The sequence below is a fragment of the Ornithorhynchus anatinus genome, chromosome 8, assembly GCF_004115215.2.
Source record: "Ornithorhynchus anatinus isolate Pmale09 chromosome 8, mOrnAna1.pri.v4, whole genome shotgun sequence".
Taxonomy (NCBI): domain Eukaryota; kingdom Metazoa; phylum Chordata; class Mammalia; order Monotremata; family Ornithorhynchidae; genus Ornithorhynchus; species Ornithorhynchus anatinus.
Window position 1 is genome coordinate 64,701,115 of NC_041735.1, and position 14,066 is coordinate 64,715,180.

Here is a 14,066-nt window from a genome sequence, read left to right on the forward strand (position 1 = left end):
GGATATGTACATAAGTGCTGAGAGGCTGAGGAAGGGACAAATAAAGGGTATAAATTCAAGTTCAAGGGTGATGCAGAAGGAATAAGAGAAAAGGAGGACTTAAAGGAGGATTAATAATATTAATAATAATAATAATGGTATTTGTTAAGCACTTATTATGTGCCAAGCACTGTTCTAAGCACTGGGGTAAATATAAGGTAATCATATTGTCCCTTGTGGGGCTCACAGTCTCACTCCCCATTTTACAGATGAGGAAACTGAGGCACAGAGAAGTTAAGTGACTTGTCCAAGGTCCAACAGCAGGGGAGCAGGGAGTAGGTTGGCATTAGAAGAACAAAGTCTGCCGGTTCATTTATAATAGGAAATCAGGAAGGTTCAGTAGGAGGGAGCAAAGTGATTGAGTGTTTTAAGGTTTTAAAGTGGTGAGGAGTCTCTGCTTGATGTGGTGGTGGATGGGCAACCACTGGGGGGTTTAGAGGAGCGCAGAAATGTCCAGTGAACTTTTTTGTAGGAAAGAGATCTGGGCAGTAGAGTGAAGTATGGGCTTGGGTGGGGAGAGACAGGAGGCATAGAGGGTCAGCAGGGAGGCAGATGAAGTAATTAATGTTGTGTATGATAAATACTTGGATTAACTTGGTAGTCGTTTGGATGAAGAGGAAAGGGTGGCTTTTACCAATGTTGTTAAAGTTGAACTGACAGGATTTGGTGACAGATTGAACGTATGGGTTCAGTAAGAGAGATGAATTGAGAATAAACACAAGGTTACAAGCTTGTGAGACAGGAAGGATGGTGGTGCTGCCTACAGTGTAGGAAAAGTGAGAGGGACAGGGTTTGGGTGGAAAGTTCGGGGAGTTATGTTTTGAACCTGATTTCCTCCTACATGCCAGCCTGCACACTTTGCTCCTCTAACACCAAACTCCTCACTACTCAGTGTACCTCGGTGTTGTCTATCTCATACCTGTCCCTTCCCCCAGGTCCAGTCTCTGGCCTGGAAAACCCTCCCCCTTCATATCTTACAATCACTCTTCCCACGTTCAAAACCTTCCTAATGATACATCACCTAAGAGGCCTTCCCGGACTAGGCCCTCATTTCTATTTCCTTCTGCATTGCCCTTCCTCTTGGATTTGCACCCTTATAGAGAAGCAGAGTGCCCTGTGGATAGATCACGGGCCTGGGAGCCCGAAGGTCATGGGTTCTAATCCCAGCTCTGACTCTTTTCCGCTGTGTGACCTTGGGCAAGTCACTTAACTTCTCTGGACCTCAGCTACCTCATCTGTAAAATGGGGATCGAAACTGTGAGTCCCATCACGCAGGACAGGGACTGTGTCCAACCTGATTTGCTTGTATCCACCCAAGTGCATAGTAATAATAATGATAATAATACTGATAATGATGGTATTGGTTAGGCGCTTACTATGTGCCAAGCACTGTTCTAAGCAATGGGGTAAATACAAGGTAATCAGATAGTCCCACTTAGAGCTCACAGTCTTATTCCCCATTTTACAGATGAGGGTACTGAGGCAGAGAGAGGTGAAATGACTTGCCCTAGGTCTCACAGCAGACACGTGGAGGAGCTGGGATTAGAACCCACTTCCTCTGACTCCCAGCCCAGGATCTTTCCCCTAAGCAGTGCTACTTCTCTAATACAATGAGTTCAGTACAGTTAGTACAGTGCCTGGCTCATAGTAAGCGTTTAACAAATGCCATAATCATCATCCCTCCCTCAATCCCACAGTACTTATATATGTATCTGTAGTTAATTTATTTTTATTGTTATCTGTCTCCCCCTCTAGACTGGAACCTCGTTTGGATGGGGAACAAGTCTACTAACTCTGTTATATTGTAGTCTCCCAATCCCTTATTACAGTGCTCTGCACATAGTAAACATTCAGAAAATATGAGTGATTGATAATTATGATTGCTATAATTATTATAACACTAATTATCATTCTTACATTTGTTTAGTCCTTCGTATGCGTCAGGCATTGCTCTAAATGTTGGGTTAGAGACAAGACTGATCAGGTCAGACGCCGTCCCTCTCTCAAATGGGGCTCCCGGACTAAATAGAAGGGAGAGCAGATATTTAGCCCCCATTTTACCAATGAGGAAACTGAGTCAGGGAGAAGTTTAGTCACTTTCCCAAGGTCACCCAGCAGGCGATTGGCAAAGCTGGGTTAGAACCCAAAAAAGGATTCCATTAGAAGGGATCTGGCTGAGCTCACATCTCCGTTAGCTCTTGAAAGAGCTAATTTTCTTAAGCCCTCAGTTGGCCACCGTATTTACCGCACAGCGAGGGTATCCTCGAGCGCTCTGAATAAAACATCATTTCCCTGACCCAGTTATGAAACTAGTTTCTCTCAGCTCCACTCATACATCGAGTCTCACTGTGTGTTGGCATCTGAGGGTGTTTAATAGTCTTATTATTATGCCCCAATCTCTTTCTTGAGCTTTTCTCTCTGTTGACCTTGGTATCTCTGCTCCCAGAAGGCTGAAAAAGCTTTCTGAAGATCCTTGTTTTTATTTTCTTTTTTTTTCCATTATGGAGCAGTGAACATTTTCTCTCTATCACAGATTTTTCGTTTTGCTTTGTTCTTTTACTCCATGCTGGAAGTGTAAACGTGCTGACACGAAGCAACAGGAATGAGTAAGTGGATCGCAGTTGGACAGTTCTAAAAATAAATACAAGTGTCCTCCACCCACCACAGACCTGTGGATCCACGGCCAGGCCTTGTTCAGGGGAAAGGGCAGAGTGGAAGTGTGGATGCAATTACCACTTTGCTTTGGCCAGGCACTGCTCTCAGATCAAACTGGCTTCGGATTAGACTTGTTCGGGCTGGTGTTTCAACAAGGTTGCTGGAGGAGTTAGGGTAACTTGTCATTCTGGAGTTCAGAAAGCCTGGCCCCACAAAATAACTCCAGTACTTTTCCTTAGGATGGAGGAACAATGAAAATGCGGCTTCATTGCCTCAAAAGAGCAAGTCAGATGCTGGTGTTTGCTAGAAGGAAATGGGGGGGGGGGAGGGGGTGAGTGTGTGTGTATGTGTGTGTTTGTTTCTGAAAAAAGGCATTTTCGGGAATTTTCTCCCTCCCTCCCTCTTCCCTCCACCAGAAACTTCATAAATGAGCCATATATTGGTCTTAGAAGGATCAGAGTCTTTGACTGCATATCGGTCACAAACCACCAGGAATTATTGCTTTTAATGGTATTTTTAAGTGCTTACTCTGTGCCAGGCACTGTACTAAATGCTGAGATGGATACAAGGTTCTAATCCCGGGTCCGCCGCTTGTCAGCTGTGTGACTTTGGGTAAGTCACTTAACTTCCCTGTGCCTCAGTTACCTCATCTGTAAAATGGGGATTAAAACTGTGAGCCCCACATGGGAAATTCTGATCACCTTGCATCCACCCCCCCAACTTCTGGAGAAGTGCTTTGCACATAGTAAGTGCTTGAAAAATGCCATCATTGTTATTATTATTATTGGGCACAGCCCATGTCCCACCTGGGGCTCAAAGTCTCAATTCCCACTTTACAGATGAGGTAACTGAGGCCCAGAGAAGTGAAGTGACTTGTTTAAGGTCATACAGCAGACAAGTGGCAGAGCTGGGACTAGAACTCAGGTCCTTCTGACTCTCAGGCCCCTGCTCTATCCACTCAGGTCATGCTGCTTCTCAATTGAAATAAGGACTAGGTAGGCCAGGTCAAAGTCCTATATGGCCAATTCCAGGGAGAGTAATTGTGCCACTTTCACCCCCAAGAACTCATTTCCCTCAGACTCTGAGAGAAACCATGTCTTAAGCGCCCCTGACCCTGATGACAGGAAATCCCATAACTGGGATGGGGGACCCAGGCCTCTAGTAGTTGTTATAGTTTCCCAGGCCACTGGAGGGGCTTGCTGGATCCCAACCTCTGCCCAATAAAATTCAAGCGAAATTAAGGGAAAGGAAAAACAAAGGAGCAGTGATCACCATTCTTCTGTGACCAACACATGTCGGCTATTCACTGCTTCTATTTTTAGCTCTCTCCTTGCTAGATTGTGTTCTCCTCAAGGGCAGGAATTGATTTCACTTCATCTTTGTGAATTTGCCAGCTTCTTGTTCTATGTCATGTCCACTGTGAAAGGTCGATAAAAATCGTAGATGATGATGATGATCTCATTCAAAGTCTGGGGGACTCCATGCCATTTCTCTCCATATCCAGAGCATACCGTCTCCCTCATGGCCTCAGGGGTACCATCCCCATTAATATCTGAAGGGGCTCCTTTTCCCTCAGTGCCTGAGAGGGTGCCATTTCCATCTTCATGTCTGGAGGGGACTCCGTCTCCCTCAGTGATGGAGGGAAGAGGGGAGAGAATGCAAAGCGCCCTTTTCCCCACACTGTGAAAGGTGCCATTCCCTGTGGCATCAGTGAGAGCAATTAATTCTCTGGACAGCCCCAATCCACTCTTCAGGTCTGCACTTTATAGCTCATCAGTCAATCAGTGGTATTTATTTAGAGCATACTATACGCAGAGCACTGTTCTAAGCCATTGGAAGAGTAGAGTTCAGTTGGTAGACATAAGGCACATCAGCACCCTCTCCTCTCTCTCCTCTCTTTGACGACAGAAATACACAGTTCTGGGGCTACTGAGAAATAATAATAATCCTACTTGTATTTGTTTAGCACTTACTGTGTTCCAGGCACTGTAGTAAGTGCTGGGGTGGATCCAAGTAAATCAGGTTGGACCTAGTCCCAGTCTCACAAAGGGCTCCCACTCTCACTTCCCATTTTACAAATGAAGTAACTGAGGCTCAGAGAAATAAAGTGACTGGCCCGAGATCACACAGCAGACAAGTGGTGGAGACGGGATTAGAACCCATGACCTTCTGACTTCCAGGCCCGGTAGATGTTGCAGTCTAAGGATGTGTGAGACTACCAGCTAACCTCCCATGGCCTAATGGGAAGAATATGGGCCCGTGAATCAAAGGCCCTGGGTTCTAATCCTGACCCTGCCACTTGCTTGCTGAGTGACTTTAGTGTAATTTCTCTGTACCTCAGCTTCCTCGTCGGTAAAATGGGGATTAAACCATTCTCCCTCTCATCCCCACAGCACTTATATTCATGTCTATAATTCAGTTATTTCTATTAATGTCTGTCTCCCCCTCTAAACTCTAAGCTCGCTGTGGACAGGAAATGTGTCTGTTCGCTGTTATATTGAGCGCTCTCAAATGCTTAGTACAGTGCTCTGAATGCAGTAAGTATTCAATAAATATGATTGACTGTTCTCTTTCTTACACTGCGAATCCGCAGGACAGGGACAGGGTCTCCCCCAGTACTTAGTGCACTTCTCGGCACAAAGTAAGTGCCTAACAAATGGCGTGATGATGATGATGATGATGATGAATATTAAGTAGACAACTGACCTATGAATTGGGAAAATCTGTCCCTGGCAATGGGGTATAATGGTCCTTGAGCAATTAATCTTTCTACTCCATTTCCATCCACTATATCTTGGAGTCTTCTACATCGGTCAACGTCAAAAAATTGGGTCCAGTCACCAAGTTTGAGGAAGGGAGATGGAGAAAGAATAATGTCAGCAGAGTCCAGAGAACTAGTCCCTGCTGCTCGGAAGGATCATATTAGATAGCATTAGTAGTTGTAATCATATGTATTGAGCACCCAATGGGTGCAATGCACTGTACTAAGCAACTAGAAAAGTTCACTAGATGGTATGCTCACTTTGGGCAGGGAAAGAGTCTAGCAACTCTGTTGTGCTCTCCCAAATGCTTAGTACAGTGCTATGCACCCAGTTAACACTCTATAAGTACCACTGACTGATTCAGTGGAAGAAATAGTCTCTGCCTATATGGAGTTTATATTCCAATGGAAGAATGGATAGAGTAGAAGCAGCTTGACTCAGTGGAAAGAGCCCGCGCTTGGGAGTCAGAGGTCATGGGTTCTAATCCCGACTCCTCCACTTGTCAGCTGTGTGACTTTGGGCAAGTCACTTAACTTCTCTGGGCCTCAGTTACCTCATCTGTAAAATGGGGATCAAGACTGTGAGCCCCACATGGGACAACCTGATCACCTTGCCAGCGCTTAGAACGGTGCTTTGCACAAATTAAGGGTTTAACAAATGCCATTATTATTATCGTTATTCTTATTATTATTACTGAGCATGTATGAGAACAAAGGAATAGGATAAGTTTGTGAAAAAGAGCAGTTAGAACAGCACTCTGGACACATTAAGCTCTCAGTAAATACTATTGATTGATTGGATGCAGTTTTAGTCCCATCCCCTGGAAAACGTTCCAGGTTAAAGTCAAGCAGGAAAGCTTTTCATTTCATTAATTCATTTATTGAGCACTTACTGTATGCACAGCACTGTACTAAACGATTGAGAGAGTACAATTTAAAAATAAACCGACACTTTCTGCCCACAACGAGCATACAGTCGAGAGAGGCTGTACGCTCATTGCACCTTCTCATCTTCCTTTCATTTTTCACAGCTGCTAAAGAAATAGTCTGACACATTCTTCCTCTTTCCTTCTTTACTGAAGAAACTTGCATTTTATTTTGTTTTCAGATGAGTCACAGGGCTTAAATGTTAAAAGTAAATGTGACTGTGTCACCAGAGCCGGTGGAAACATTTTTACTGACAAGTTAATTTCCTAACACAAATTTAAATCTTACAATGGCAGGGTCTCCCTTCCTGCCTGCCTTTTCCTTTGAAAGAATATACTAAGTGGTGCCATTCAGTTGTCTTTAATTTGTTTTCGGGAATCTGAAATTATTACCAAACAATGGCGAGTACCTTTATGGGAACATTGCAAAATTATTTGATCAGAATTGTCTGGAAACTAGCTTCAGAGTGGAGATTATACTTTCCTCCCTATGTCCCCCGCCCTCTCCCCACTCTCCAATAAAGTAATCGCGGTACTTATTACTCATATGCTCTGGCCATGCAAGCCAGAATCTCCAGGAGGATGCTGCTGGGGCTAGTAATCTCAGAGTTGTTAGCCAGATAATGATGATGTAGATAGTAATGATAGAGGAATAATAATAATGATAATAATTATGGTATTCGTTAAGCACTTATTGTGTGCCAGGCACTATACTAAACGTTGAGGTGGATAAAGCAAATAGGGTTGGACGCAGTCCCTGTCCCACATGGGGCTTACGGTCTTAATACCCATTTTACAGTTAAGGAAACAGAGTTACAGAGAAGTGAAGTGACTCAGCCAAGGTCATGCAGCAGAAAAGTGGCAGAGATGGGATTAGAACCCATGACTTGGTGACTCCCATACCCATGCTCTATGTTAACTATGACAAGCAGTATGGCTCACTGGAAAGAGCCTGGGCTTGGGAGTCATGAGTTCAAATCCCACTGCCACTTGTCAGCTGTGTGACGGTGGACAAGTCACTTCACTTCTCTGGGCCTCAGTGACCTCATCTGTAAAATGGGGATTAAACTGTGAGCCTCACGTGGGACAACCTGATTACCCTATATCTACCCCAGCGCTTAGAACAGTGCTCTGCACATAGTAAGCACTTAACAAATACCAACATTATTATTATTATTAACTACTAATATTATTGGCTGCCATTTAAGGCTGAAGAACTGGAAAGTTATTCCTTTGTGCCATGGGAGCAGTTTCGTTCATGTATCTTCTGATTGGCTGAGGAGTGTGATAGACAACTGTTCCCTAGACACCTATACTGGTGTCTAGGTGCTCACCACAGCCCCCTCGCTCCCACCCTGCCTGGGACACTAAGAAAGGTCAGGGAGCTCAGTGTCATAGGGTCACATACCCTATTACGGTCCCCCTATTTAGTCTCCCTTGTGCCTAATGCATCCCAGTGTTTGCCCCATAATGTGAAGATTTTGGAGCTGGGAGGCTTTGAGGTGTGTGAGTGTGTGTGTGTGTGTATGTGTTTGTGTGTGTGAGGGGGAAGGAAGGCTCTAATTTGGAAATCCTAGTCAAGGGGGCAAAGAGGAGGGCCTGGGGAGATGATTTCCCTTTATTTGGGACACAGCATTAATCTTCATAGATCCAAGACTCTCCAAGCCACTAAAGACAGATTACAGCCAGTTAGCACACCGGACAGAAATAAAGATATTTCCTTGAACCTCTCGGGACCAGGTTTAGCCAGTGTGATCCAATCTGGTCTACACTAGCCCAGGCTCTTGGTTACTTTCAGAGAACTTGACTAGGATGTCAATCCTCGTTTCCCAGGCAGTGTGACCTAGTGGAATGAGCACAGGCCTGGGAGTCAGAGGACCTGGGTTCTCATCCCGGCTCTGCCACGTGCCTGCTGTGTGATCTCCGACAAGTCAGTGAACTTTTCTGGGTCTCAGTTTCCTCATCTCGAAAGTGAACATCTGTTCTCCCTCCTTTTTTAGACTATCAGGTCTGTCAGGGACCAGAACTGTGTCAACCAAATTATTTACCCCAGTGCTCAGTACAGTGCTTGGAACATAAGAATTATTATTTTATTATCATCATCATCATCCTGTACCCCCATGGGCTCTCGGTATCCCATTGGCAATCCCAAGAGGAACTAGTCTAGGCTAGATTAATTCCCATTTGTGCAAACAAGAGTTGGGTCGTCGTAGGAGAGGGGCAAAAGGAGGGGCCTCTCAGAGGTTCAAAAAGAGGTTATCATCAATCCATGTGATTTTTTTATGGTGTTTGTTAAGCACTTACTATGTGCCAGGCACTGAGGTAGATTCAAGCTAATCAAGTTGGACACAGCTCCTTCCCACATGAGGCTTGCACTCTTGATCCTCATTTTAAGGTGAGGAACTCAGGTACAGAGAAGTTAAGTGACCTGCTCAAGGTTACACAGCAGACAAGTGGGAGAGTGGGATTAGAACCCAGGTCTTTCTGATTCTCAAGCCCGTGCTCTTTCCACTAGACCTAGACCACGCTGTTTCCGAGAGGTGCCCAACTGTACTCTCTGAGGTCCCTTTCCAGGAAATTGAGAGAAGTCATTATGTAAAGCCTGTTTGATTTGTAGCAGTGAACAGAAAAATCATGGAGGAATTAGTATTGCCAAAAGGAATAGAATAGTAACTCTTCTTACAATCCCCATATCACCCTTGTAGTTTTGTGCATATACTGACATTTGTTTTTGGTTTTGAAAATGAAATGTAGGCTTGGTTTTGCTCTTGAAATTATATTTTTTTTCTTTCCATTTCTAATCATTTCCCTTGACCTTTTGAGGGGGTAGGGTTTTTCTTTTCTTTCTTTCCTTTCATGGTACTTGTTAAGCACTTAATATATACCAGGCACTGTACTAAGCCTTGGGGTAGATACAAGGTAATCGGGTTGGACCTAGTCCATGTCTAACATGGGGCCCATAGTCTTAACCCCTATTTTACAGATGAGGTAACTCAGGTCCAAAGAAATTAAGTGACTTGCCCAAGGCCACACATCAGGCAAGTGGCTCGCATAGAAATCACTGGAGTATAAATTCCTTGAGCACACTGACCTGCTGTTCTGCTAGGGATTCACCCCGTACCACACTAAGAGCTCAGGAAATGTTGATGTTGATGATCAACATCATCCCAGCTCTGCCACTTGTCTGCTGTGTGACCTTGGGCAAATCGTTTAACTTCTCTGTGCCTCAGTTACCTCAACTGTAAAATGAAAGACTGTGAACCCCCTGGGGGACAATCTGATTATCTTGTATCTATCCCAGTGCTTAGAACAGTGCTTGGCACATAGTAAGCATTTAACAAATACCATTATAATGATGATGATGATGATGATGATGTGTGGTATTTATTAAGTGCTTACTATGTACCAAACACTGTCCTAAGCACTGGGATAGATCAATCATTTTTTGAACGCTTATCATGTGCAGGACTATATACTAAGGATTTGGGAGAATACAATCCAAAGGAATTAGTAGATATCGTCCTTGCCCATAATGAGTTTACTGACTAGATAATCAGGTAATCAGGTCGGACATGGTTTCCATTCTACATAGAGCTTACAGTCAAAATGAGTGGATAAAGACGGATTCAATCCCAATTTTACACATGAGGAAACTTATGTACAGAAAAATTAAGTATCTTGCCCAAGGTCACACAGCAGGTGAGTGGCAGAGCAAGGACTAGAACCCGGGTCCTCTGAATCCCAGGCCTGGACTCTTTCCACTTGGCCACTCTGCTTCTCTAATGATGATGATGATGCTGCAGTTCAGCACCTGATGTAAAGTTTCTGTAAAAGAATGCCTGACCCTCAAGAGGAACACTGATAAAAATTTGACATCTGATCTCCTCCAAGAGGCTTTCCCCATTTAAGCCCTCATTTCCTCTACTTTCTCTCCTTTCTGCACCACCTATGCAGTGGGATCCATACCCTTTAAGCACTTGATATTCACCCTACCCTCAGCCCCACAGGAAACTAGGTGTAAATCTGTAATTTATTTATATTAATGTCTGTTTTGCAGTCTAGATTGTAAGATCTATATGGGCGGGGAACAGGTCTACCAACTCTCTTGTACTGTACTCTCCCAAATGCTTAGTACAGCTTTCTGCACACAGTAAGTGTTCAATAAATAACACTGAGTGATTGATCAGAGTAGTATGAACCAGAGGTGCCAATTTTTCTTTATGAGTGCAGGCTACAGAAGTAGGTGGCAAATTACGAGGGGTGAGGACTGGGAAGAGTTAGACTTCGAAGGCTAATAGAACAGAAAGCCACCATTTTGGGTCTTTTCAGCCCTGACTGGAGTCTTTCAGATCTTGTCAGAGACCTGGTATGTGCGAGGCTGGAAATCCACCTCAGAAAACTGAAAGAGCTCAGAAAACATTCATTCAGTCAGTCAATAGTATTTATCGAGTGCTTATTATGTTCAGAGCACTGTACTAAGCATTTGAAATGTACAATTCATCAACAGATAGAACATCACCCAGGGGTATTTACTGAGAGCTTATTCTATGCACAGTGGAGTGGGTGTCTTTGTGAGGTGATGTGTTAGATGTGTACTGTTAGAACAGAAGCCCTAGCCAGTGCACAGAGATTGTCCTTCAAGGCTAGTGAATTTTCCAGCAATAACCTTGAATGTAGCGTAGCTAGCAATCCAAACACCACCCAAGATGCAATATGGAATCGATCTTATTTTCATTTTTTAAATCTTCCTGCAGACCATTGATTTTGAAGGCTTCAAGTTGTTCATGAAGACATTTCTGGAAGCTGAGCTCCCAGAAGATTTCAGCTCACATCTCTTCATGTCATTCAGTAACCAGTTTCCGCATTCCAGTCCTATGGTCAGAAGTAAACCACCCCTTCTGTCGGGCGGTAAGTAAACCTAGTGACTTCGGACAGATCCAGTGCAGAAGATAAATGCAAATTCTCAGTTTCATGTAATAGTAAGAAGGGCAAGTTGTTTTTCATAGCCTACATGTTGAAAATGATGCTACTATGATATCACGGAGATCTCCATGAGATGGTTGGGTGGAAGCTAAAGAGGGAAGCTCTTCCGTGATTCCTCTAAGCATCCTTGATGCCTCTGGAGGAGACAGACCACCAGACCCGAAGGACTATTGATCTGACCCTAAATAAAACTTCAGTGATTTGATCGATTGAATTTATTATGTGTCTACTGTTTATTCCACCCTCAGTAAGGGCTTGAGAAAGTTCAGTGAAACGAGAAGACCTGTCCACTGACTTCAAGAAGGTTACAGTCTAATGAGGGTGTCAGAAAAGGCACAAATCATTTTCAGCTAGTGGGAACAGGAGAAAGAATATATAAATTAGGAGAAATAGAAAAATAACTGCAAATCGATATAAGTTGAGATGCCATTGTTAAAGATGAGTGAATTGGCAAGGGTTTTAAGGATGGTTATTGGATTTGTATGAACTGAGAAGGGAAATATTAATGAAAAATAAGCCTTTTGGAGGAGATGGAGTTATAGTTGGGTCTTGGAGATAAGGAGATTTGGGGTCTGGCAGAATTGAAATACAAGGATGTTCCAGGCAGGGGGAAGAATGGGAGGAAGGAACTGGAGTTGGAAGATTTGGGATCACGATGCAGTGAGGAGGTTAGAAGAGGAAGAAGAGGTGGGCTTAGAACTATCTTTATTGAACTCTTACTGTGTGCAGAGCACTATAATAAGCACTGGAGAAATGACAACGTAACAGAATTGGTAGACATGTTCTGTGCCGACAAAGAGCTAGTAGCCTAGAGAGGCAGACAAACCTAGTATAAATCTTGGATATATATGTAAGTGCTGTGGGGCTGAAGGTGCGATGAATATCGAGTGCTTATAGGATACAAGATCCAAGTGCATAGTTGACACAGAAGGAAGTGGGACAGAGAAAATGAGGGCTTAGTTGAAGAAGCCTTTTGGAGGAGACATGACTGTAATAAGGCTTTGAAGGAGAGGAGAGACTTGGTCTGATAAATATGAAAGGGGAGGGAGTTTCAGGCCAGAGATGGCACATGAGCAAGAGCTCGGAGGTGAAATAGTCAAGATGGAGGCCCAGTAAGTGAGTTGGCTTGGGAGGAGCAAAATGAGCAGGCTGGGTGATAGTAGAAAATCAGCCAGGTAAGGTAGAAAGGCAGAAAAGTGATTTAGTGTTTAAAATGGATGGCAAGGAGTTTCCATTTGAGGTGGATGGGCAAACACTAGAGGTTCTTGAGGAGTGGGGAAACATAGACTGAACATACTTTTGGGAAAAAAAAAGATCTTGCAGTAGAGTGAAGCATGAACTAGTGAAGGGAGAGGTAGGTGGTAGGAAGGTCAGCAAGAAGACCGATGCCATAATCAAGGGAGGGTATGATAAGTGCCTGGATCATCAGTTTGGATCTTGCAAAGTAATGGTCTAGTGGTCATACATACCATCTACGGTCATAAAATCTAGTGAGATATTCTTATATCATTATGTTTAGTCTGAAAGAGTATCTGGTCCAAAACCCAACCTTCTTAATTGTTTAGAATCACCATGAAACTGTTATATTTGAATCCCGGCTCTGCCACTTGTCAGCTATGTGACTGTGGGCAAGTCACTTAACTTCTCTGTGCCTCAGTTACTTCATCTGTAAAATGGGATTAACTGTGAGCCCCACGTTGGACAACCTGATTACCCTGTATCTACCCCAGCACTTAGAACAGTGCTCTGCACATAGTAAGCACTTAACAAATACAAATATTATTCTTATATTTGGATAAGATGATTTGGGTTTCTTTGGTGTAGCCTGTAGAATGTAAGCCCCTGGTGACCAGGGTCCATGTTTAGCAACTCTGTTGTATTGTGCATTTCCAAGCTCTTCATACGTGCTCTGCAAATAGTAAGCACTTAAATACTATTACTCCTCCTCTTACTATTTAGCCACACTTGAAGCTCCTTTCAGTCAATCAGTGGTATTTATTGAGCACTTACTGTGGGTAGCACTTACTGTATTAAGCTTCGGGAAGAGTAGGAAGAAATAGGTGGTAGACATGACCACTGCTGTCTAGAAGCTTACAGACTAGTTCCACACGTGGCCTTAATGGCCTGGTGGGAAGAACATGGGTTGGGGTGTCTTAGCCTGCTCTGTGACTGTAGGCAAGTCACTTAATCTCTCTGGGCCCCAGTTTCTTCATGTGTAAAGTGGGCATAACTAATGTTCTGCTTAAGCCCTTCGATTCACACCCCAGTACTCATATACATATCTTTATACTCTATTTCCCCTATCTATAATTTATTTTAATGTCTCTCCCTGCGCACTGCAAGTTCTCGTGAGCAAGGATAGCTTCTATCAACTCTTCAAGTACTAACGCTAGTGCTTAATAATAATAATAATAATGTTGGTATTTGTTAAGCACTTACTATGTGCCAAGCACTGTTCTAAGCGCTGGGGTAGACATAAGGGAATCAGGTTGCCCCACGTGGGGCTCACAGTCTTAATCCCCATTTTACAGATGAGGGAACTGAGGCACAGAGAAGTTAAGTGGCTTGCCCACAGTCACACAGCCGACAAGTGGCAGAGCTGGGATTCAAACTCATGAGCCCTGACTCCAAAGCCCGTGCTCTTTCCACTGAGCCACGCTGCTTCTCTATAATATAGAGACTTAATATAGTGACTATCAACT

General features: G+C 43.7%; 1 protein-coding gene across 6 annotated transcripts in view; it reads left to right on the forward strand.

The window, feature by feature from the left end:
- DGKB (diacylglycerol kinase beta) overlaps positions 1 to 14,066 on the forward strand; it is a 609,664-nt gene that overhangs the window by 118,642 nt on the left and 476,956 nt on the right. For all 6 annotated transcript variants that reach the window (XM_039912948.1, XM_029070029.2, XM_029070032.2 and 3 more), the window contains one exon: positions 11,136 to 11,289. In XM_039912948.1, coding sequence (XP_039768882.1) covers positions 11,136 to 11,289 — 154 coding nt within the window. The remainder of the gene's footprint in view (positions 1 to 11,135; positions 11,290 to 14,066) is intronic.